We start from the raw sequence: 26,549 nt of genomic DNA, 5'->3' as shown, positions 1-26,549 counted from the left end.
TTGCAAAATGTATTTTTTAGGAGATTATATGACACATCACAGTGCCAAAAATACTATTTTGACAGAGTGCAACTAATATTTTGGGCTATATGCTAATAACAATAAAATACAACAGAAATAGAAAAGGCATAGTGTTGCTTTGTTTTTCACGAGTGGCATTTTAAAGTAGGTATGTTTTATTTAGCCCATATACAGTAGATAGAATGGCACTTCGATCTAAAATATTTTTCATTAAAAAGATCAGTGATAGATGAATTGTAAAAACTACCCTACCAGTAAGACTAGCAAACCAGGATTCAGACAGCTGAAAAATTAGGTTTAGGTTTTGCAGAATGTTTGTTGTTAGCAGAATAGCTGCCCCTGGAACCCGAAGAGAACTACACACACACTTCCATAAATCTTGAGGGGTTTTACAAACTCATTTTGAAAGCTTTTTTACTTCCCAACATTTTAAGCACCTTCCTCTGCCTACACACGTACATTGTTTTTCTGTATCCCTTCCTTCCTTCCTTCAGGTTCTTTAAAAGAGTAAATCCCAAGAAAACAGTAAAGTTAAGTGCAAAGCAGGAAGGGGTGGGGTGTTGAGAAACTTCTTACCAACAAACTTGACTTTCCAAACACGATGAGGAAGCAGAAGGCTATCGGGGCTAAAGGAACTCATTTTTGCACACATCTGTCCAAACACTGACTTCGTACCATCAGGTCCAGCCAGTCCTCCTTTACTCCTGGAACGTTTTACCTATTGAGTAAGTACATTATAAAAGTCACTGTAAGAACATATTTCAGCTGGCATCACTGGGCAGATAAATAAGGAATTTTCAGTTCCCCCAACCACCAACACCTTATCTTTAATTTCCAAGAGTTCTTTGTTCATCTGTCACTAATCAGGACTACATCTGTTCATCTTCAAAGGAAAATGGAAAGACGGAGGGATAGCAAGGATGAAGTCTAATGATAAAGACTTCTTTTGTTTCTGAAGAAGCAGCCAATGACTTGGCAAGTCCTTTTAGTTAATTCATCCTATCTCTATACATAGATTCAATTGACAAATCTGAGTAAGTTTTTCCACACATGAGAGAGATTAGAGACTGTGCTGTTAGCCAGAAAACTGGGTACGTGTTAGTCTTATATTTATTAATTGTAATGACTAAATATGCATCTATGATACTCACTGGGAGCCTCTAAAAACGAGTAAATACTATCAAAATATGTATGTATATAGATACACAGGTAATGTGTTCTTAGGCACCTACAGAAAAAGTGTATTTTATATTTGATGGAGATCTCTAAGATTGGCATGCAAGTAAATTTCCACGGATTTTGCTGCAAGAGACACACACAAAGAGGGTAAGAATACAAAAAGTATTTCACCAGTATAGAGAGGAAAGAAATGGAAAGTGAACAGAGAGCTGGAGAAACACAAGGGGGTTTTTTTTCCTCCTTGGAGTTCTGCAATTTATATTCTCAACCTGACTGCAAAGGGACTCCTACATGCACACAGATCACCAATATCTGTGAGACTGTTCATTCAGAAATAACCCAAACTTATCCCACTAACCTATATTTAGTCACACTACAAGCTACAGTGCATCTCAAAATCCAGTTGTTCTCATGCTGCATATTTCTGATGGCTTTGGATAGAAAACCCACCAGATTTCTTTCAGGTTTTATTGAAAGGCTGAGAAACCTAAATCCTCAGATGTAAGATGTTCTCTATCAACACAAGCTGGTTTTAATTCTATAGAAATCCATTGAATTAAAGAGAGAAATTTGGCCAAGAAATTTTAAATTGAGAAACTTTGTATTAGTCTCGAGCGGCTTGAAAAATACTGGTCATCCCATGAGACTCCCTTCAACCCAGAAGAATTCTCTCCCAGAAGTTGGGAGAAATCTAGTACATAAAGCCATGCACTCAGACACCAACAAAAAAGGTTTACAAAAAGATGACAGCTTCTAAGTTGGAATCAGCTAGGAAAGAGAAATTTATACAGTTATCAGGTAAGACAGACCTATGAAGAAAACAAACACAATTCAAAGATATGCCACAAAATCACCAGAAGAGGTAGAGAAGTATCAGTGTAATAATTATAAAAGCACAGACACAGTTCTCACCTGTACCCTGAGTTTCAGTTTTCTATGCTCAAACTTAAATGCTACAGAATAAATAAGAGTACAAAAAGATGAAGAGTAGAGGAAAGACTATTCTACACAAGCAGACAAAAAAATCTTAGCCTGATCAGTGTAGGAAAATGAAGGCTATCATGAAATGAGTGTTCTTTGCAAGTACATTTGATAAGGGAGAAGACAATAACCAGGAAGGAGGGATGTTACTTAATTTGAAATGACACTCAAAAAGAACAAATCATTAATTCATTCATATGCTGTGCCTACTTTAAGATCAGATCATTTTTACTCATCATGTTAGTGAGATTGCTATAACCCACACTGCATAAGGAGTCCTTGTGAGGAGGAAGAAACTGGTCTTGAAAGTGGTACTTCATATATCCATACATATCACATTCCTCCCTTGACAGTAAAGAACATTAAACCAGGAGATTCTTTGCCATATTACATTCATGAAAGTAGACATTCTCCATAATAAGTGAAATTTGCTTCCTTTTGAAAAGGAAGAAATTCCTTTCAACTGCTGTGCAAAGATATGTTTTAACAGCATTATGGAAGTATCTGCCCATAGGTCAAAACACACTGTCCATTTGACACTGCATGAATTACACCAGAACTTAAACACTTAAGAAAATCTGATCTGCTAGTATGAGGGTCAGTAAGTAAAACTGAGCACTGGAACCCTGTCTAGACACACAACTGTTAATTCACTTCTGGGTTAGTTTTTGTCTGCTTATATTACACCTCTCCAGAACAAGGCCCAGGTGCTGTTTTGGAACATTTTACTTAATGACTACTCCCGAAAAGTAGTATGGATAAACCTGCACGAAATTTGGTTTCTTCTGCCCTATGTAGTCCTGCAACAGCATCCCATACCATCTGCGTGCATCCAAGTTTGCCCTCATGCTACACCTCAATGCATAAATTACCTACACTCAATTTTATGCTACAGAAACACCAGGCTGGCACTTAGTTAAGTTACAGCACAGCCATCACATTGTTTTTCACACACCCTGAGCAGAAAAAGTACAGAAAACTACCCTATCTCACCATTACAAGGCTCCCAACAGAAAAGACCCAGGCCCAAGTAGTACGTAAGGTGAATGTGATCTACTCTAAAGGAATCTGGTCCCTGTAACACTGGACCCTGCCAGGAGAAGGGAGTGTTGGTTTGCTCGGTTTTACACTGCCATTATCTTCAGTTCTGGCATTTCCAAAGAAACCACTAAACAGCAAGGGATGCTGAGGATGTATTGTAAAAAAAAAAGTCAATACCTGGAAAACAAGTATAAATTAAAAACTCCTCTGTTTATTTTTATACCAAGGAAGATGAAGTGAATTGACAGCACCATGTAATCTATAAACTGCAAAAAGAGTCTTCTGAAAGCCAAGGGGTCTTAAAGCCCAGCTGCACTTTAACTTACAACTGCAAATAGGATGAAAAATTTTGACACTGATATTTAACTTTTTTGTGACTAGGTAATGCAGCTTAGAATCTTCAACTGAATATTATAAAGGATTGAACAGTTTCAGAATCCACATTTTCATTCAGAGCAAAAGCTAACTCTAGAAACTATAAGCCATACTTAGTTCTGTGTAATCAGGCCAGATTAGGAACATGACCTTTTGTAGTCTTCACTTGACTAAACTGACAGTTACAGCAATATTTTATTTCCCCCAGAAGGTACAAAGAAGGGAAGCTGCCAATTCTTTTCTAGGGTTCAAGACAGATTTAAATAGCAAACTGAAATACAAGAGCAAGCTATCTCAACTAATGAAGGAGGACACTAGGAAACGATCCCAAAACCTACTCATCACTTACTTCCTGCTTAAAATACCAGCAATATTTTTTGGACTTTCTGAATTCACACACTTAAAAGGTTATTTAAAAATCTCTGGTACACTCTTCAGCTTCCCAAATAATACAGTTGGACTCAATAAGTAAAAACTTAGTGACTGTATGATTCTAATAAACTAGAACAACACATTTTAATCACAGAACATTAGCAAGAAATTTTAAATGTCCACAGAACATGGCAAAGAAGTAGAAACAGGGTCCAGCCAAAACAGGATGTATTTTTTGTTCACTAACAGAAAATAACAAGTTTGAATTTTCACAATTTCTTCACTCTAACCTCACAAACGGTAGATTTTCTCCCTTTTTGCAATATTAAGGTGAAAAAAAAAAAAAGGAACAAAAAAAATGAACCCACCACAACCAGAAAGAAATGCGTAAGGACTCTAAGATGAGGCTGCAGTCCATTTAAATGAAAACAGTGTTTTACTATTCTGTGTTACAGAAGTATCCATGGAAAAAAGATATATCTGGCCTAAGGCACAACATTACATTTTCTGACATCAATGATAAAGAAAAAAGCCCTTTTGTATCAAAGACATCTGCAATCAATATGACTACATGTGATGACCAGCAAAGGACAAGAGTTTATCAGCCTGAATTTTAATTATATTCAAGAGCTTTCTTTCCATGCCTTTTTCTTTTTCTTACCTTTCGTTTTCTGTTTTGAAAGCAACAGATGAATAATTCAGCTGAGCATTTGGAAAGGTAAGAAAAGCATCAGAATCACTACTCTCCTAAACTATCTAATGGAGTGAGTTCTGAAAAGTCCTTTGTCAAGCAGGACATACTCATTAAGACTCTAAATGATTCACTTAACATTTCAACAAGTCTCATCACCCTCTCCCCAAACAACTACAGTATGGATAAAAACATACTGAAATGAATATAAGCAGTCCTAACTGCACTCACTTCTTTATTGTTTGATTCTCTGACAAAAATTCAACTCTTTAGCACTCAGATACCAAACAGGTAAAACAAAAAGAGGGCTTTGACCAACACAGCACTGTGGGCTAAACATACAGAGAGTAAATCAGAACTTCAGCTGAAAATACCTGTATCCTGTTGAGCTCTACAACTGGCCCATGCTGACGGTCTCTCACCATAGTTGCTTGCACAACTTTTCTGAAAGCTGCCTCCTAAAAAAAATCCAGATAATGGCAAAACTGAAATCAAATCAGAACCCTGCACATATTTTGCAAATAAACACATAGTTCCACCCAGGAAAAAAAAAGCAACAGAATATGAAGGTGCAAGATGTTAGCCAAGGATCATGTTATTTGTGCTAATATGTTTCATGTCTGAAACAGTGGGGATACTGAAAAAGTAAAGAAGAAAGTCCCATCTGTATCACCCAAAACCATGGCTTGAAAGGTTGCACTGCACCCAGATACAATGATTAAGCAACCAACATATATCTGAGTACAAGCATAAATTAGTTTATACCAGAAAAATATAAGGATATAGAGAATAATTAACATCAGAGAATGACAATCAAAAAAGCCAAAGATGAGATCATCTTGCTATGGAAAGCAATAAACAACAAATAAAAATTTTTAAAAAACACCTTTTCATGCAAATTCAAGTAGCTGAGGTTCTCCCACTAAATATTAGGATATAATTTTACAGTCAATTTCAAGAAAGATTAAGAAGATTTTTAAGTCTTTAGAATCTCTGAAGGTAAGCTTGTCTTAAATGCCTATATATGAATATGGCATTACAACCTCTGATGCCTTGTGAGTGCTTCTGAGGTATTTATTCCTGATATCCCATTTTACCTTATGTCTGCAGCCTTTCTGTAACTATTCTGCAGACTCAAGCAAATTAGGTTGAATGTGCCTCCTGCATACACATTCTTATATGTAACATTATGTACGTAAGGACTCACAATTAATAGCATTAACAAATAAAAAGCTCACAAACAGAACAGCAAGGATTTCCTTTCTAGTTTAGGTTTTGATGATTTCCCTTGGTCTGTGAAGTATGGACACAGCTTGCTTGTTCTACTACACAATTTTACTGGAGTCTAGAGAAAGAGACCCTGAGACAACAGATACTAAGAAGTCTAGTTACAGGCCATGTGTCTTAGTTAAGGACACAGAACAGCACTTAACCAATTCTCTTTTCTAAGATATCTCCCAGCAGATTTTGTCAGTTTGTATAATGGGTTTTTTTTTCAGTTAGACAAATTACTATGACAGTGAGAAAATTCAGACCCCAAACCAATGATTATACTGAAGGCAAATCATGTTTTTATTGCTTATCATATCTGAAGTTTTGAATAAGTGTTGCAGCTTTGAAGCATTACAATTATCTACATTTTCTCATGACTGACTTGACTTAACTATAAAAATACCCTTTATTTACCACTTGAGACTGAACTCCTAGGTATTCTGTCTTCCCTTTTAGCTCAGTCTAAAACAAGCTTGTAACTCCACAGAGCTTTCCATCTGCTAGTATATCACCTGACCTTGGTAGCTGAAATACAAACAGGTATGAATTGGTCATTGTCTCCTATCTTACATTTTTTCCAGGATAACATTTACTGAATACTCTAGAAGAATTCAGCTATACTACAAACTAAAGATTTACAGTGTAAAGTTATTTTTGAGATCAACACAAAAAAGCACTGTGATGAAGAGCTAAGAAAAACACTGTAGAAAAAAACACAAAGAAAGAAGTTTGCATCATCAGAATGCAAATATCTGATACACAGCTTACAGAACAAATTGAGACATACAGCTCTTTTTTCCTCAGAAACAACTTAAACAGTACTTCTCCGTTATGGTTACAAATCTCTCCCTTAGAAACATTCTAATAAAATACCTTTCCCTGTGATATCAGAATTCCCCGTAATGTGTCAAACCCAACTGAGGGTCCTTGGCCAGTTTCATCAAGTCTTCCTTCAAGATCAAACATTGGAATGCAAGGGCAGAAGAGTTCTGAAATGTGATGCAGCAGCAGAAGCCTGTTTCTTAATGAAATGATGGGAATTTCCTGCAGATGATTGTACTCCATAGGAACCTAGGATAAGGTAATGATATCCAAATGTAACTTAGAATTATTATATACTTTATTTTATTCAATAGAACAACAACCCTTAGATTTGTAGGTAAACTTGTATTAGAAATGCAGATATTTGCTTATTCACACTGTCAAAACTTCGGATGTGGAGTTCAGTTGTTTATAAAAGATACTAATAGTATCCATCTAAACTGAACCAAGTATTGTATGATGGCCAGAATACAAGTGCTGTTCTGTATTTTACAATTTATCCATAAACAAATAAATCTTACATCTTGTCATCACTACTTCCAGGCATAGCTGAAATGCAGAATATTCAAAAACCAGGCTTCCCAATATAAAGCAAGCAACTAAGAACTCCCTTGGAAGGCATAACATTTCCACAGCTCCAAGGCAGAATTAAATTCCTGCCAATTTTCATACTGAGTTACTGTTTCACATTTGGATTAAACACTGAATGAAGAGGCTTTTTCAGCTCAGAAAAATGGAATCCTTTGGAAATACAGAAGTAAAACAAAGTAACTGGCTCAAACTTCAAGTCAAACTAAAGCACTGAGCCTATGCAGGGATTTGGAAAGGAAATACATCTGCTGAAAAGTCAGCAATAACCACATTAAGTATGTTTAAAATCTCAATTCAATAAGCCAAAAATATTACCTGTGTAGGGAGCTTGCCAGCATTAGCAGGTTTACTGGTTGACCAAGCTAAAGTATGTGCTGAGCCACAGGCTACTCGGTTGATCTTCTTACCCTGAAGTGCTGCAACCAGGCGTGGTCTTTGGATGGCATTAGTTGTTCCATCTCCAAGCTGCCCTTCATCATTATCTCCCCATGTATACACTTCCCCTAAACCAATAAAAATAATTTATTATCCTGAAGCTAATATACAAGCTTTTTGCCTTTTAAAATTTTTATTAGCAATTAATTAACCAGATAAAGCCTTGGGCTGTAAGATTTCTAGGACTGTCGGCCATCCTGAAATCCACTATCTAGTGCAGGTGAATCTTGATTGACATAGTTAAGGTCCACAGTCTCTACAGAGCAGCTAGCATAAGATGCATTTCTTTCCTCATAGTTTGTGTAACTGAAAGGTTCTGCTCCAGAATAGAAGATGGTAGAGCAGAAAAGTAACAGAACATCAGGAACAGCCTGTATTTGATAGTTTCATAGCAAAAGCAAAGCCAATATGAAAAAATAAAAATTTAAAAGGCTTAATATTTTTGTATGTATAATAAGCTGTATTACTAGAGAAGATATTAAAATAGGTGCTTGCTGTTGCAAGATAATTGGGAAATACTTTTAAAGTAACAATGGTGTTCTTGAACATTCATTTTCTGTAGCTATAATTCATTACTCACATTCATTTTCTGCAGCTGTATTTCACTAGCACCTATAAAACACTGTTATGGTGCAAACTTGTTATTTGTGGGACTGAGTCTGCTACAAAGAATATTCACTATCTCAACCTCTTATGTAAGAAGCAATGTTGTTTGTTCAGTGCTTCAGTTAGCAAGTTAAACACTTCAACAAACTCACAAGACCCCGCAAAAGCCAAATCCGTTCAATGCCACTGCTTGACCATTCTGTAATTACCTTTAGAGCTCTATATTTTTCTTTGATCATCAGTGCTTATGCAACTTGAATTCTTTAATTTTTATTAATTTAGTTCTATGTGATCACTTTAATTTCTTGCTTGCAACATCTGCAAACACAAAATATAACCATGCACACAGAGAACCAGTGTTTTTAGCAAGGACAACCAACCAACAGTTAACTAAAAGATAAAGTTTCAATTTTTTTCAAATTCAGTGCTAAGAACTAAGTAAATTATTTGATTTGTATACCATCTTCAGTGCAGCAAACACAGTGCAAAGAGCCCGTAGCAATTGCAATAACTTTCTTTCCTTGAAGTCCCTGCACTTGTCGTGGTCTTCTAACATGGTCATCAGATCCATGGCCTAAACGGTGATAATCTCCCTTGCCCCTGCACAGAGAAATAAACACTTAAAAACTGTGTTTTGACTGTGGAAAAAATATAATGATAGGCTATGTCTGACATTTCACCTGTAGATGTACTTACAAAGTCCAATACCAAAATACTGTCCAAACATTCAACATTAATCATCCCTACTTTATATGGATGTGATTCTGCTGACTCAGTACAGATTCTTACACCTCCAATACAATGTTCTTACTTAATCTGTGTAGCTCCTTTTACCACTTTTCCAGGGTGTGGTCTTATCTTTCACTCTTAAAGGAGTCAAGTATTAGAAGCATTCATCTGCAGAAACAGTGTATTTACTGATCTCAAGGACTGGAACTTCATACAGTTTATGGACACCAAAATGTCATAGAAACAAGGTAGCTGAGGGAAGTTGGAAAGGTATTTTGCTAAGCCTTTTTAAACATTTCAGTCTAGTAGTTTAAACTACAAAATTTGGAATGGTGTAAGGAAGATTAAAACAATGAATTCTAAAATCAAATTCCCAGACCACAGCCACCACAAGCTAGACACAACTTTGATAATACATGAGAATGTTATTTATGCTATCACCTTCCGCCCTGCATGACACTTCATGCCTATAATTCTACTGACCTCCTTAGAAGTTCTGCATCTTGCAGTGGTCAATGTCTGGAATGACAACCCTGTGCTTAGGTTCCAAGACAAAACACTTGGATTTTTCATTCATGGCACCAGAAAATGTTCCCCAGTGGTAGATTTTATTACTAATCAAGACACAGAAACTCAAAAAACTTTTGAAAGAGAAGATCAAAACAGTGAAAGTGTAACACTGATACTTGTTACAGACAAGGTGACATCTAACACTGTCAAAATAACTAATACAGAATACTTACCATGTATATACAGCTCCAGATTTGGTAAGGGCCACAGAAAATTGTGATCCACATTCTACTTTAACCACTCCAAGGCCTGTGAGGGAATCAATCTAGAAAAATAAAATCACATGAAAATCAAATGAGTTAATTAAGGAGACTGTAGACTGAACTGCCTGAAGTAAAATATAACACTAGTGTATTTCTATATGTGTATTTACAAATTGAAATGTTTATGTAGGTAATTTAGAAGAATTCCACTCCTTTAATCTTCCTACCATTTACTGCTTAAACACTAAGAAGGAGCTCAAATTTCACAAACTGTTGAAAGTCACCTCTAGTACATTTTTCCCATAGTTTCTCCTCAATTGCCCTGAATAGAAACAATAAGGTTTTGTCTACAAACACTCATCCTTAGTTTGTATGACATGGATGTGATTCTGCTGACATAATAAAAATATTTTTATCTCCAGCAGACTCTTCCTATTTATTCTATGTAGGACCTTTTGCTGCTTTACAATCAGTCCTATGGGACTCAATGATGAAATATAAACAAGCTATTTTCACATTATGTTACATCATGCTGGAAACATTCGGAAACAGAACGGGGGATACCTGTATCCAAGTAATTGTGTTTCTGGATTTACGATCTACAATCCACTGTGCATAGCTATACACAGTGATAGACATTTCTCAAACACAAAAAACATTCATCTTCATAACAAATGTTGGAATTCAAATTTAATGGCTACATGGATTTCATATGTAACGTGAAAAAATTCCAAGTCAACCATGCATTCATAGAAAGGGTTGAATATAAAGTAAGATTGCTTTCCAATTAATTGATACCCCTTTCTGGACTGACCTTATGACTATTGTAAACTTATTAACACAAAGAAACATGAAGATTTCTTGGCAAAACCTAATGTTTTGACAGGAACCAAAATTAAAACGAGAAATATTGTTTAAACCAGCAACGTTTTTAAAAAAAAAAAAAAAACCCTTCAAGGTCAACTTTAACAGCCAGCACAAAACTTAAAGACTTGTTATTGTAGCCTACAAAGCTCATTCTTAAGAACCACCAGAAGAATCCTGATGTCCCAGGATGGGTGAAAGTTTGTACACATTGACAAATCTGTCTTCAGCATTCTCCACCAACATCATGGTTTCTAAAGAAATGAAGTTACACAGAAATACCTTCATTGGTACTTTACAGCCATCACTGCCTCCTCTCCCAAGTTTTCCATAATCTCCATCACCCCAGGACCAGACTGTATCATCATCAGTGAGGCACAGTGTCTGTGCATCCCCGCTGCCACAGGCAATATCAATCACACGGTAACCCTGGAGAGCTTCCACCTGGAATGAAATCACTCATTTTTGTTCACCATAAAAGACTCAGTCATTTCGTTTCACAAAAGATGACAAACTCAGCTTGGAGAGGTGAACTACAAGTCTGAAACAACACAGGAACAAGGAAATAAAGGCACCTCTAAGAGCTTTGCTCTTTTCAAACCAGCAAATGAAAACCAACTATGTATTTTAAATACAGGACTTATTTTTTTTAATTGGTGAACTAGTTAAATTTTTTTACCTAAGTGTCGGGGAAAACAGTACAAAACCCTAAGGTTACTGAAGACTATATTCTGTTGAAATAATTTCGGGCTCTCTGGGCCTGTACTGAATACAGTAAGGGGAAAAAAAAGTCTTATTTTCAAATAGTCTTTCACTAGTTTACAATTTTTGGGCACTCGCATCATAATCTGAATTTAGTCGACGTCTTTTGAAATGATGCCATCTAGTGATGGGATTTGGAAGGACAAAGTAAAAGGTTGGTGACCCACATATATCACATCCTTCCTATCCTTGCCACTACTTGAAACAGATTCCAGGTGGCACAACCCATCATCCAAAGCAGCATGAAACTTCACATATTTCAATTCATCTATAGTTATCTATTTTCATACACACACAGAATACAGGGTGGGGAAAGGAAAGGTGGGCCAACCTTGGGTTTTGGGGGGGTCAGGGGAACGAGAACAACTGGATACAGGTGTTAAGGTCCCAAAGGGGACTAAGATGCATGATACCTCATCTCACAGATTGAAACACTGGAAAAAGTTAATGTTTGTAACAACAGAAATAGATACACAGAGCTATGAATAAAACTAACAAACTAACATTTGGTTTGATACAACCAATGAAAACTTGGCCTTTGCTGTATTTTCAGCAAGTGAATGCAGGAAGCAAAATGAACTTTCATTTCAGTTCAGGGCAGTTTTCTTAATACCATTACTTTAACTAAAATCCCTTAAAGAGTCTAGTTCACAGGAGTACAACAGTCTGAATTACAACTGTCAGCGATTAGTATTGGCAGTCTTCCTACTTTCCACGCTGCCCAAGTTCTCAGACTTACCACTTAAGAACCAAATGAAAACAGCTACCTTCTTAATCAAAGCTTGCTTAACGTTCCTTAGCAAATAGCAATCAAATACTTCATAATTACTTTGGTTAAATTCTTATTAACTTAGTGCATACTTCAGTAACGTCTCAGTATTCAGTTGTGAGAATTAAGAGCATCATTACTGTGTCAGGAGAAAAAAAGCAGTTTACAAGTGACTCAGCAGCTATCACTGTAAACACTGTTATATTTCCCAAGAAGTAAATAATGAGGAAACCCAGAAAACAACGAGCTCATTTGTTACTTTCAGTGCAAACTACTCCTGTGAACAGGTAGAATTTACTTACTATGGGGTGGGGTTTTTGATTTGGGGGTTTTCTTTAAATCTCTAAAATAAGTTCCTTATAAGCTGTTTGGTGACCACTAACAAAGTTTTGCAGCTCCTCTTTCATTTTATCCTTTCAGTCATGGGAGCTTGTTCATTTCTTACAAATACGTGCCACTGTTTTGCCCTTTCATTCTTTGTATGCAGAAAGGCATAAAGTTATAAATCAGAAGATATGAACTGGACAAAGACTGTTGAGTGCTCCAAAGGTTTCTTACCAGTTTAGGTTTTAGTTGGTCCTCACTATCTCCATGCCCAAGGCGTCCATATCTTCCCTTTCCCCACGTGAAAAGGTCTCCTGCAGCTGTAATGCAAGCACTGTGGGCTCCCCCAGCAGCAATGTCAACCACTTCTATGCCTCTCAGAGACTCAATCACACGAGGGCGATCACAAGGGCTGAAATGAAAATGGCTGTCTAGACAAACTTTTGGGATAGACCATTCACATTCACCAGTATACAGAGAGAAGCTCTTAAAATGAGAATGAGGACACCTAAAATCGCTGAGTATTTGCTTTATACCAGTTTAATACCCTAAAGATTTAATTTTAACTAGAAAAATTCATTCAGATTCATTTAACTAGAAAAATATTTCATTCAGAAATAGAGACAGAGGCCTATAAAAGGAGTATTTTACCACATGTTTTATTACAGAACTACAGGTAAACTGAAACTACAAAGCCACTTTAACTAAAATCTGGTAAAAACTAAGCATTTAGCCTGGAAAATCAGTCCAGTTTAAGACACATCACCAAAATTTCTAAAATGTACCAGTATAAAACATATAATTTTGCCCCCATGAACTTAAGCATTCTTCTTATTTGGATCAGAACATTATCATCTCTAACACAATAGAACCTCTCCCTTAATGTGGGCAACAGTGCATATGAAAATCAGAAGGACAATAGCAGTTTTGCTCCCAAAAGTATCTGAAAGTTCCACATACCTACGAGACAGATCCTAAAGTAAAGCCATGAATTTTAGCATCCACAGATATGTTAGAAGACAATATCAAATAGAAAAATCAGATAAACTGCTTATCTGAAAAATATGATGAGGTTCTCCAATTTTAAAGTGTACGTTTCCACATCACTGCTTTCTGCTGACTTGTGCATATAGGGAGTACTCATAGAGCACTCTTAATATATAGCAACTGTGGTAAGTATCCATTTATAGTTTTTTTTAAATAACATTTCAAAGTGTTACTTGCCTTCGGTTTCCATGACCAAGTTTGCCATCTTCTGCTTCACCCCAAGAATAAACTTCTCCCTCAAAAGACAGTGCTAAACAGTGCTTTCCTCCTGAGTTCACTGCAACTTTCTTTATGAACACATGTTGAATGGATTCCAGTAAAGTTGGAGTAGAAACTGACTCCGTTCCTCCAATTCCAAGCCTACCACCTGCTCCATATCCAGTGGCATACAGCTTTAAAGTAAAGAATAAAATTTAGTTTTGTTTGCCTCATGCAGAACATTCCCTAGAAATGAATTCTAGAGAAGAATTCTTTATTCTTGGAAAATAAAGAAATATTTCGAAATATTTCACCTAAAAAACTTTGGGAAAATGCAGCTACATTCAAGTCAATAAGAACTCCCACTGATGTAATGGATTTAGTTTGAAATACTAAAGCTTATTTTGTAAAACTATCAAGAGACCACAGCTTTGCTTGATAGCATTACAAAATCATCTATGACCTGTAGCTCTCCTTCCAAGCAGCGTTATTATTGTTTTCCATCTTCTGTAGAATATACACACCTAAACACAGTTGTTTCTTTCCTTCCATCCCCTAAATACAGTTTTAATGTCTGATTTTCATTTGTTTCATCTCTCTGAATAATTTCTTTCAACAGAATGATGTCAAGAAATGTCATTAATCTGCCCTTTACCCTTCTGTGAATTATTAACAAGGATAATATTGACCCCAAGGAATCATTACAGTACCTCACTAGATGAATGTAACTGTTACATAAAGCTCTAGCTAAAATTCTCCATCACATCCTTAACAGCTCCCATCTGTATAAAAATAAAAATTTCGAATTCATGAACTGATGTTTTTCTCCTATACCTTACACTAAACTTCTGCATTAAGATTCCTTTTCGGTCAGGATTTGAGCACCTGGAAATGAGATGCTGCAATATCTAACTTACATTAAGCCAACTGTGAACAATTTCAGATTATACCTCTCCCTCGTCAGCAAGAAATAATCACCCCTGTTTTAGGGAACTCCATGAGTATGCTGCTTGTACCCAACTTTGACAAAATCGGATCATATTTTTGAACTGAGAACTAAAATATGTTTCTTGTTTCAGCCATTTAATGCTATAGCAGTAGAAAGTACTGGTGGAGTTGGCACAGTTCAGATTCTTAAAGAAAGAAAGTTACTAACTACCAACAACAACAATAATAACAATAACAATAACAATAATAATAATAAACCTGTGCTATACACATTACTTTTCATTTAGCCAAACCCATTCTGACTGAGGGTGAAATATTTCAAGGGAATGAAACAAGCAATCATTTGTTGCATCCTTACTTTCCCATCAGCAGTCACTGCAAACAGAGTCTGTTCACCACCAATTAACTGCACTGGTCTGAGGGTGGCTAGAGCTTCACATGGAGTTGGGACTTTGACTTTTGCTCCTTCAATTCCACCAAGCTGTCCTCTGTGATTATGACCCCAACCATAAATAGTTCCACTGCCTCCAGCTGAAAGTGTCCAATCGTCAGGTCGTCTGCAGAAAATGCAAGACAAGCAAAATTTTAAAAGAGCTTTTTAAAAGTCTCAAAAAATACAGTTTATCATTGTACAACAACAAAGCATCACAAGACCAAACCAGTAAAAGTTGAAAGAAATTACCTATTCATCCACTGGACAAGCTGCTCATCCTGTTCTCTCTTAAAGATGTCATGGCACTCATGAAGAACATCCATATTTTCATTATCTGCCATTAATTCTCGGATTTTCTTTGCCACCTGTGAAATATTTTGCATTAAACAACATAATTCAAATTACTGATTACGCCTACCACAGTTGGAATAAAATAATTCAAACTCAGTGTATCTTTTTACATGAAACACTTTCACATGTTCCATTAACCATTTAAAGTACTCCTGCAGTACCTCATCAAGGAAAAGGCGAGGTAATGGTGTCCTTTTATCAAGAGCCACAGCAACCCTGGATGCCATGCAGTATCTCCTGAACCAGGCCCATTTGTGCGTCTCTGCACAGCAAGGGAGAGTGTCCAACTCCAGGTCACAAGCCAGAGCCACAAGCACCTGCAGACCATCAAAACATTTTAGAGAGGTATCAAAAACATGCAATAAAAATCAGTATGCATTTGATAGAGATGAACAGCACATAAGCTAGTAGGGCCTGAATAGAGTCTCAAAGACAAGTAAAGTCACTAAGAGCCATCCATCTTCATTACCCTCATGGATGGGATAACATCAAGTGTACCCACACTATCTCACACAGGTATCTAATTTCCTCTTTCAGTCCAGAAATTTTCATAACCTCCCTGTGAAACACATTCCTAGATTAATTAACTTTTCCATATCAAATCACATGTGCTTAACTTTTTACCTTCAATTTCTGTCTCCTTTCTACAATTCAATGAATTTTCAATTGCTTTTCAATTTGACTCAATTTCAAATCAATGTTTCAGATGAATATTGTGAACAACAGATTACTTCCTCCTCCTATAAACTTCTAAGATTTTCTGTTAAGATAGGTATGCCCTCTTAGTTTCACTTTTATACTATGAAGGAGGCTTTTTCAGCCTTTTATTCTTCTTGCTCTTCTCCAGACTTCCTCAGTTTGTTTATTTTTACTTTGAAGTACAGGCTCCATTTAAGACATTGTCATTTTTTCCAACTGGATGTAAATAAAACCTTCGGAGTACTGAACTAACTAAATAGAAATATATAACACTCCTATTACGACAGCTCAAAATCACTTATCAAAAAGCATGCTTACAAGATGTTTTTCTGAGCTTCTCTGCCTAGCCATTCGTATATTTGATTCTCCTTTTAGAAGCAGTACTCTGGTTTTGTCAGTAAATGTTACTGATATAGGACTAAGTGAACTTCGCACATCTCAAAAAATCCCAGAGCTATTTTAAAGTATTCTTTACTGATTGTACTGCATTACCTTAAAGAAAGGGCTGTGGAGCAATTGCTTGCCACCTCTCACAATGGGGTCTTCATAGTCAAACTGTCGCTGCAAAGCTTCTGGAAGACCTTTAACCAAAGCAGCTAAAGCACTCCCTGTGAAACTCTAGAAACACCACACAACCAGAAAGTTAGTCATAGTGCATGCACTACAGGAAGTGCATTATTTAGAAGACTGTGACAAACACGAATAACTTCCCAAACTACAGATAGCTGTGTGAAGTACCATTTCCATCCACTTCTTATAACAAAATTATTTCTACCACTTTTTGGCAATTCTGAAAGCACATCTATTCCTTCTTGGAATTAGCCATTTTTTTTATTCTAAACTGGAGTACCTTTACAGACTTGCAGACCTGTGCAAGAATACTATTCATTGGCCTATGTCCTATTTTGCACTAACACAAAGGAAGTTGTACATCAGGGCTAGCACTTTAATTTTAATGTGAAAAATGTGAAGAGGAGCATCCCTGCCTTCTTACCAAAGCCCGTGTTTCTCCCTCGTTATCCCCTAGGATCCGGTTGATGTTAATGGACTGGCCAAATTCTGTGGTGAGCAGTTTCCGTAGTCTCTGCAAAGCCCACATTCTGTGGCCAGCAGCTAAGGAAAAATATGCACACAAAGAACGTCATTACTTAAAACAACCATCGTAACTTCAAAAAACATAGACCTAATTTTAAGACGATACTCACCTAAGGCACTCAGTTGAGCACAAGCTGCAAGAGAAGCTGCCAAGCGAGGAACTATGCTCCTGTTAGAAGCAAAATTTAAGCGAAAATCCAACAAACACGTAACCAAATCCATTGAGGGACATGAAAGAATGCAACGATCTGAGAGAAGGTCTTTAGGGCCTGCAAGAAACAAAAAGCAACAACAAAAAAAAGCTGGGGAAGGCTTGTCCTCAAACTGAAATAAGAACAGAACATAGGCAGGATTTTGCTGGCCAAACACAGCACTCTAGAGTGCTAGTCTGCATCTGAGTTATCTATTCTACTTCCCTTTGAAGAGACTTGGAAGAAAAATGCACTTTCATGACTTAATTCATGTAATTTTAAAACAGACACATTTTAAAAAATAAGGGCATTTCAGATGACTTGTGTCCCAGAAGTATCTTCTCTTCATTGATGAAGAGGCAAACTAGAGTGATTACAAAATATTTTTCTCTCTTCTCTATGTAGAAGTGCACCTCTCAGGACTTAGCTGAAAAGGTTTCCTAAGTATGAATGAAAATGTTTTCTTAGTATAAATGTAAATGAACTGTTGAACTTTGGCACGTAAATACCATGCAATAAGTGCACTGTAAAAAGCTAACAATAAAACCTACTCTTACCCTCCTGTAAATGATGTATGTGATACCTTACCTGCAGCTGGCATGATAGGGTAAACTGTGAATCGCCATCCCCATCCATTCACAGACCCATCACTGATGAACTTCCACTTTAACTCATCCCCTGGAATTCGCAATTCACTAGACCAGTCTGACCACTCACGACCTGTTACAGTAGGCAAGACAAGCATATTCAGCTCTTCTGCCTGAGCCAAATGCTAGCCACTCATCAACAGCAATTGGTTAAAGATGATAAATGTGGGGAAATACAAAAGGTGGAAAGGATTTTAGGTGTGAGAAATAAAAGCAGGCCTCAGAAAATAAAGCAAAGGATTTAGAATTCAGCTTTGCCTGTGAAAAACTAGAGGAAGATACAGTTATGCAGCACCAAGGACATTAAAACAATGGTTAGGGTTTCTAGGTTTGGCCTAGATAGATTTTGGAGTTGCAAAAAATATTAGCTTAGCAAGATAGATACATTTAAGCCTTATAATGGGATATTGTGTATTGTTATGTCAAGGCATAACAATCCAGTATTTTATTCAACAGTTGTACATGTGCTGTTTATGAATTGGTTAAGACAGCTGTTTGTAACTTTTAGAAGCACGCTGATTGGCTAAAAAGTTTTTAAGAGTGCTTTGCAAACAGAAGGTTTTGGGTATCTCAGACGCGTGAGCCCAGTCCCATCTCTTGTGAGACTGATGCCAAATAAAATAATAAAAGGCTCCTGGAATGCTTGTCTGGGCTCCCCGTCCCATTTATCGGAGATCGCCAACAATAAACATCACACAAAGGCATTCAAGAAAAAAAGCTATGTAAAGCACATGAACATAAATGTAAAAATGTTATATTAAGTCTTAAAAAGTTCAATTAGCACTGCTAGCAGATAGCCTTAGTACTTTCAGTACTTTCAGTACACATTCAGGAGGCTACTAAGAGAGCTTACTAAAATCCATTGTCCTATTTTCAAATTAGCTTTCATATTACAAAAATATGTAATAACCTATAAATTTAAATTAAGCTTTACAGCTTCCAACCAGGAACCAACCAGGAAATATCTCAGTAATGAAACATGTTTGGGGAAAAGTGGGTCAACATTAAAAGCCCACATCACAACTGCACAGGCAGTAACTACTGAGACCCTCGCACACAATGTAGTGTATGGGTAAGTTCAACACAAAATTTAATGTGATTAAAAATATTCCTCCAAAACCTCCTACAAATTAATACTGCTTAAAAATTAAAACAGAGATGTCAAGATTAAAGATGTGAAGAATTCACGTAGTGTCACATACAAAGACCAGAGCAGGAAACAGAAAGAAAGAGCACCAAGCTATTATTTTGGACATTTGACAGCAGAAGAGCATTTGTCTTGACTGTATGAAAGCTGAAATTTCTCTAAGTACTACCTGAAAAAGGAAAAAGCTAGCAAAATAAGTATTCTTTTCCAATTTTTTAGAATACACTTTGATTATATAGAAATTCATACATGATGGCAGGGGTGCTAAACACTGAATTTTACACTCTATCTGCTCTTTGGAAGAACTGGACAACCTAACATTCACTTCCCAGAGAGTCTCTACATCCAAAGACACGAGATCAATCTTTGCATCTAGATCCTACAAACTTCTTAGTTTAAAAGACAGTATCAATTAACACAGGTTTTCCTCTCTTTTACTGGCATATCCCTAACAAGAAGTCAGTCAGAGGCAGTGGCACATTTCATTCAGCACTTAAGAGTAAATCACACAAGACATTTTGAAAAGCACCATTTCTCCGAACCTGATCGGACGGACACAATCCTATTGACGCCATCCATTATGGTGAGTGGATCGTGACGCCGCTCCGTAGAACACTGGCGGTCAAACTCTACCCTCAGTCCCTCAGCACCTGAACAGGAGCAAAGAGTTCACACATTTCTACAGAGCAATCAATACTGCAGACAAATGCAGTATTTCAGAAATCCACATGAAATCAAACACAGTTGTTTGGAAGCCATAGAGCTCATTAATAAAAGTAACTTCTTTTGATTTGATGATGTTATTTGCCGTAATTTCTTCTCATTGTACAGCTTAAATCACAGCAAACTTGTGTGAGTAGGGGCTAGCAGACAAAAGACCATAGCAGAACATTCAAAACTAAAGTTTCAAAAGACAAAAAATGCCTATTTACAGCTAAGGCAAATAGCTCTTTGTAACTTTTGGTAAGTACTAGGTAACTTACTGAAGGAAGCACTAATGAAGCATTAAAACAAAGAAGTATTTCCCTTGCTCAAGACTAGAATATGAGTGTTCAATTACTAAACCTGAAAAAGACTCAGTCCTTCTCAGCTTCATAACTGAATGGAAAACAGCAATGGAACTGGAATCACACCCAGTGAGCCCAGAAATGCACATTGTACAGAACAGAGATTTTCACCAGCATGTAAGAAATCAGCTTCAAGAAGTACTTTTCTATAGCAACAGGACACATAGTATGGCTTTAAAAGTTCAAACCATATTTTTTAAGTTAAGGAACAATTTAATGCAGGCAGGCTTAAAAATAATTGAATCTTAGCAACGTAATTCTAAGAATTCTGTACCTGGTATTTTAACTGTGCCACTAGAAGATGTATCGTCAGTATACGGATGGCTGCTCTCTACCACAACTGGTTGTGAAGAGAGGCGACCACTTTGTGAATCAGTTGCTACATCTTCTAGTTCAGTAACACAAAGCTCCAACAACATATCAGCAACCTAAGAAAAGAAAAACACACAATTTACAAACTGTATGTTTGATTAGTCCAAAAAATCTAAGTTACTACCATTCTTCCGAAATTTAAAATAAATAACTTCTTTTAGGAAATCTGATTCATAAACCATCATATTAATTTAAAAATACTCTTTTTGGTAGTGTTAGAGCTAGAAAAATTCCTAGAACTAAAAGCCAAAAAACTTCACTTTTCAGTAAGTAAATAACAACACAAATAATTGTTTTCCCTTGCAGAAAAAGCAAACTATTAAATCTAAGCTGCAGAGCATATACAAGCATAGAAAGGTATAAATATTTAACCAGTATGTAATATTGCAAAACGCTGTTTAGGGAGGAAATGCCAAAAGTATTAATTTTAAAAGAGTTTCTAATAAAAATTCTGTCTCCAAAACACAAAATCCCCACACAAACCCAAAGCTGTTCAGCTACTCACTGCTAATGCTAAAGAAAACAGAATTAATGTAGAAGTGCATATACAGCATGTACCTAAATTGACTGGGAAAACTCAAGCCCAACATAAATATACACAGCTAATCACTGCAAATTGGGCAGGGGGAGTAACAGTTTCAGAAATCTTAGAAGAAATGCATTGTTATTCATTAGGAAAAACTACTATTTGAAAGGTAAAGCTACAAGAAATATTAAACAGTTTTCAGCTCGTTACTGTACACAGATATTCTATAAATAATTTATGATTTGTCACATTCTGTCAGCTATGGAAAAAGAACCCCATACCCATGGCTACTTTGTAAAAAGTTAGAAACTTCAATGCATTAAATGTAAATTTTAACAGATCAGAAGAATTATTATATCATTAAGAATACAATATACTAACAGCATTTTGAGCTAGCAATAATGACTGCATCATTTTGAAAAATAAACTCAGATGCAAAACAACCCCATCACAGAAGTTTTTAAACTAACATTATATAGATCAAGGATAGAGCTTGGTTAATTCAGCTTCATTACAATAACCACTGACACTTGGTCAATACACAAATACATTCTATCTTAACGTCTAATTGCAGCATGAGAAATTGAGAAATTCATCTGTAACTGACACTCATAGCACATGCATATATTTGCGTAATATTTCCATTAAAATGGTTAAAGCTCACATGCATTTAAGTTCAACTCAAATTTTCATGCGTAATAGGTTTCTCAGGATGCTGAACTGCAGTTCCAATACAAGAAAGTATTCCAGCAAGCTAGTAATAAAAAGGACATAGATAAAATGCAACAGAAACAAAACCTGACCTGTGGGTAAGCTGTGCCCATGCCAGACAGCACAGCTGAGAGAACATCTCTTCCCTTTTCGCCTGCTCGGTTGGACACTGCAAGCTTTAGCAGGTCAACCATGACTCGTGTGTCATCTGGTACCAGGAGACTTGTAAACTCATCCAAGTACTGTGGTTCTGGGCCAGATACCTTACTCTGACTTTCGACATCCTACAAAACAAACAATAAACATCCCTCTGTCTTTGAACTGATTTTTAAAATGCAGTCATTTACAGAATAACTTCTAAAGCACAAAAACCAAAAGAACTGCTATATAAAAGCATGGTAAGGACTTAAGTTTTAAGAAAAGCATTGACAACATTACTTCTTTGGTTTTTGTCATGGTTTCTGCAATAATACTGGCAGCCCCAGGGTCATCTGTGACTGGAATGAAAGGACGGGAAGAGGCAGCAGCAGCTGAGGGAGTTACAGCAGACGGTGTCACAGCATCTTCTGAAGGAACAACCTAGCCAGAACAAATAATACCAAATGAAATCTTCAACAAGACACTGTAAAATCTTTAAGAGTTTAACTATTTATTACAAGGGCTAGTGTTTGAAGACAGCAGCAATTTAAAAACAGCCATAAGTTCAAAACCAACAGATCCACTGTCTGTATTTTTAGCTTTCTATTTTAGCTTCTATTCTATTAGTGCGGGTGAAACAGCCAACACTCCCTTCAATGCCAGCTACTACAAAAACATACAATAAAACATCAGTGCCTGCAGAAAAGTCTACAAAGTAGAAGGCAAACCCTGACAATACATATCAAGGTCACAGTTTATAAAGGCAAAAGACCTCTGCAGTAGCAAGCCTTTTCTTTTTTCTGCTTTTGTTAGCAGTTGGGAATCAACATAGTAGAACTGCATTCAGGGCCTCATGTCTACATCAGTTGATCTAAGTTTATAATTAATTTCATTAAATAATGGTCAAATATTCTGCTATTCTTGACTTTTTTTAGTATCACTCCTGTAAAATGAATTCCATATCTCTAAAATATTACTAGAAATCATCACGATTGCATTTAAATGACAGTACTTTCTGAAAGTTCAAAACTGATCTCACAATAAAATTTTAGTTTTTTCAAATCTGACGTGCAGAGAACCTAGTCCTGAAATTACAGCATGAAGGAATTTTTTATTCTCTGCTGTTATCAGACTAATTGAGGTATTTGTCAGAGTGACAGTTAAAAAGTGATGAAAAAAATTATGTGACACTTTACCTCCCCTCTCCTGTCCTGCCATGGGTTTGGGCTCAGCCTCTCCTCAATATCTCCTACAAGCACACACTCATCTCCATTTGCAGGGCTTCCTGCAGAAGTAGCATCTGATGGGGGGGCTGGCGATGAAGAGGGACATTCTACTGGTGCAATCATACTTGCAGGCATCAATGCTCCAACAACTGCATCCCTGAAATCATTTTGGATGGATTAACATAAACCTAATTGTACTCCTCTGTTGAACTTGAAAAATTGTATTAGCTTGTCTTAATGAAGTTTCCAAGCTCTAGAATTTAGTGGGTAGTTCATTGTTATTCTCCTTTGGGCCTGATGCTTCAATATTTAACATGAGTTTCTCTTTATAAATTTTAGCACAAATACTCTGTTCTCTACTAACAACGGTGGCACGGCAAAATTTTATTGTTCTTTCCACTCTGCCCTGTACTGCTTCTTCCAGATCATCCATCATGATTTTCTTACTGCTTCTACATTATTTACTTGAGCATTTCTAAATGAACAATTTTTTCCCCAGGCAATGGAAACTTTTGTAAACATAACAACATAAAGCTAACATCGACATCAAAAGAAAATTTTGATGCAGCTTAGGCCCATCCTGAGGAGTCCAAACTTGTTAAACAATTTATACCTGACTCAGGAGTCCCCTAATAGATGGTAAGCTATGTCATCTTTTGCTCTGCAACAGACAATGTTTCCATGCCTACCTGGCATACATGATTTGCAATGCGATCAGTATATGAGACAGTGCCTGCTGTTTGGCAACATTCCCATCAAGCGACAGGAGAATCTTAGCAAGGGAAGGGCGATTCGGCTTGGAACTGTTTGTCCCACTGATTTTGTTACTGGCAGCAGAAGAATCTGCATCGGAAGGAACACCTAACAAGAGGTGGGGGGAAAGAGAAGGTAAGCATTTTTTAATGGTATAATACATAAAAGGAAATGATTTATCTAATTTCTCATTAAATCAGAAGAATGACTGTGAAACTAATGTTACAGTTGATTCTTAAACTGCAGTGCCTACCGTTACAATATTAAAGTTCATACTGAGGCTTTCCAACACGGGCTTTCATAAAATAGTATTTGATCTTGTTACTTACTTATGAGGATTAAGGTAATACCGATAGAAATATTTTAGTGATCATCACCTAAAACAAGTTTTACTTACACAAACATTCTGAAATAACAAGAATATTTATTAGGTACACATTGCCTTGGTCATGAAAACGCTTAATTAGCAAGATGTTTGATGCTTTTATATTCAACACAAAACACTGCTGGTTTGATTCCCTAATTCTTAAGTCACTTACCTTAGAAACAAGAGGTAATGTGTAGAAAGATTAATACTAGTGTAGCATTCATCTATCATGACCTCCATAAAGTCCTTGGGGTGTTTGAGAAAGCATGTTGCATTTTAATTTAAAAGTTCCACTTTCATTAAGAGTTTTGGTTGTTTTTTTTTTTCCCCCCAGAGGTGTATTTTGTTGGTTTGTGATTTTTTTTTAAAACCATTTTCTTTTGCACTCTTCTATTAAACCACACACAAAACAAACACTCCAGTGGCAGTAAAGGAAAAACAATATAAGGCAACAAATACCAACCAAGATAAGAAGCACCTAAAGGGTCCCTCGCTGTCTGGAAAAGGACTGGTTCATGAACAGATGGTGTAGCTACATCCACCGTTGTCCATGCTACACTGTGGGAAGAGCCACAAGCAACCCGAGTGATTTTTTGGCCTTCTAAGCCCTGGACAAGAGTGGGTTTTCTATTGACTGTAGTAGTTCCATTGCCTTGTTGCCCATGGTCATTGTCACCCCAAGCATAAACCTGCCAGGAAGAATGTCCACATATTAGTTAGCTTCACTGCTTATCTCATTTAAATGCTTTCTTAAAAATTCCTAAAAAAAAAATGTTAGTGATTTGTGCTAGTAATCTAGGACACTTTCAACAACCTATTGTCGTGACATTCCCTCACTTCATTAAATAATGCAGGCATTATCATACATTAAAAGAAAAAAAAAACAATCAAAGCAGCACTTTATCAGATGATTCATAAATTATTGCCAAATCATAATTGATCAGTTGATTCATAAAACACTCAATGTTCACAGTGAACAGTAAGTTAGAAGAATTAATTGCCTAGTAATTACACTGGAGAGCTGAAACAACATTATGGTAACACTGCAATATTATGGTAACACTGCAAAAACAATATGATGATAACACTGTCCAGAATACTATGACTGCTGCTGTGTTTCCAGAGCAAGAAGCAGGATTCCTTTCTGCATCAAGGAAAGAGGGGAAAGGAGGGTGATGCCCAACATACCTGTCCAGTGTCAGTCACTGCCAGACAGTGGAGTGCTCCCACAGCCACGTGCACAATCTTTTTACCTCTCAGTCCTTCCACAACCTGCGGCTTTCGTACGTGCACGTCTGTGCCATGGCCTAGCCTGAAGTAGTCTCCCTTACCCCTGCAACAGACAGTAAATGTAACATTCAAAACAACTGTACTGTTTTCACATTCCTCTTCAATGCAGCTTCCCAGCTGAGCTGAGTACACTTCGTATACAATCACTGCCTGAAACACACATACCAACTAGCAAATGCTTCAAAACTGAATTACAAAGGCATAAGAATAACTGCAGTTTCATTACACCATAGCTTCTCACCTCAAGAGAGAAGAGCACGATCATGACTAATTTTTGAATGCAAAGCAACTGGTATTACAATTAATTTCCTCTGCTGCAGAAACATTGCAATTATAAACGCTTACAAAATTCACATTTTTGGATAAGACTTGGGCAGATTTATACTACTGAGGATAAACCTAACAAAAACAGAACCTTTAACAAGTCTGCTCCCATGAAAAATATTCACAGGGAACTAAAAATGTTTTCAGAATTGAGTTTTTTTCACACTGTTGGATGCCTCAGTATAGATTCTCAAGTCTCCACAATTTAAATTCTTCAAAAATTGTTACACACAAACTGCACTAAAAAATAGCATACACAAGAGTAATGTAAACACCTTAAAATGCCTCTACCAAGAATGTCAGTAAAGACAAAAAAAACCCTGATATTTCTTCCAGTATGTTTTAATAACCACTCACTCAGTTCTTTTGCTCACCACCAATTTTTCTCAAGAAAGGTTATATTATGCTGGAG

At 36.6% G+C, this 26,549-nt stretch overlaps 1 protein-coding gene across 3 annotated transcripts in view; it reads right to left on the bottom strand.

The window, feature by feature from the left end:
• Positions 1-26,549, bottom strand: part of HERC2 (HECT and RLD domain containing E3 ubiquitin protein ligase 2) — a 104,844-nt gene that overhangs the window by 5,880 nt on the left and 72,415 nt on the right. For all 3 annotated transcript variants that reach the window (XM_039548140.1, XM_039548159.1, XM_039548151.1), the window contains exons 64-87: positions 25,712-25,856; positions 24,987-25,212; positions 24,093-24,264; positions 23,374-23,560; positions 22,478-22,618; positions 22,132-22,323; positions 20,705-20,858; positions 19,906-20,013; positions 18,158-18,289; positions 17,489-17,647; positions 17,278-17,396; positions 16,776-16,901; positions 15,746-15,901; positions 15,483-15,598; positions 15,159-15,357; positions 13,832-14,046; positions 12,842-13,019; positions 11,035-11,196; positions 9,859-9,950; positions 8,847-8,986; positions 7,661-7,848; positions 6,806-7,003; positions 5,035-5,118; positions 598-739 (exon numbers count right to left, since the gene is read on the bottom strand). In XM_039548140.1, the coding sequence (XP_039404074.1) occupies positions 598-739; positions 5,035-5,118; positions 6,806-7,003; positions 7,661-7,848; positions 8,847-8,986; positions 9,859-9,950; positions 11,035-11,196; positions 12,842-13,019; positions 13,832-14,046; positions 15,159-15,357; positions 15,483-15,598; positions 15,746-15,901; positions 16,776-16,901; positions 17,278-17,396; positions 17,489-17,647; positions 18,158-18,289; positions 19,906-20,013; positions 20,705-20,858; positions 22,132-22,323; positions 22,478-22,618; positions 23,374-23,560; positions 24,093-24,264; positions 24,987-25,212; positions 25,712-25,856 (3,731 nt within the window). The remainder of the gene's footprint in view (positions 1-597; positions 740-5,034; positions 5,119-6,805; positions 7,004-7,660; positions 7,849-8,846; positions 8,987-9,858; positions 9,951-11,034; positions 11,197-12,841; positions 13,020-13,831; positions 14,047-15,158; positions 15,358-15,482; positions 15,599-15,745; positions 15,902-16,775; positions 16,902-17,277; positions 17,397-17,488; positions 17,648-18,157; positions 18,290-19,905; positions 20,014-20,704; positions 20,859-22,131; positions 22,324-22,477; positions 22,619-23,373; positions 23,561-24,092; positions 24,265-24,986; positions 25,213-25,711; positions 25,857-26,549) is intronic.

Source organism: Corvus cornix, chromosome 1 (genome assembly GCF_000738735.6).
Source record: "Corvus cornix cornix isolate S_Up_H32 chromosome 1, ASM73873v5, whole genome shotgun sequence".
In the NCBI taxonomy this organism is placed as follows: Eukaryota; Metazoa; Chordata; class Aves; order Passeriformes; family Corvidae; genus Corvus; species Corvus cornix.
This window is presented reverse-complemented; position numbering and strand designations above follow the sequence as displayed.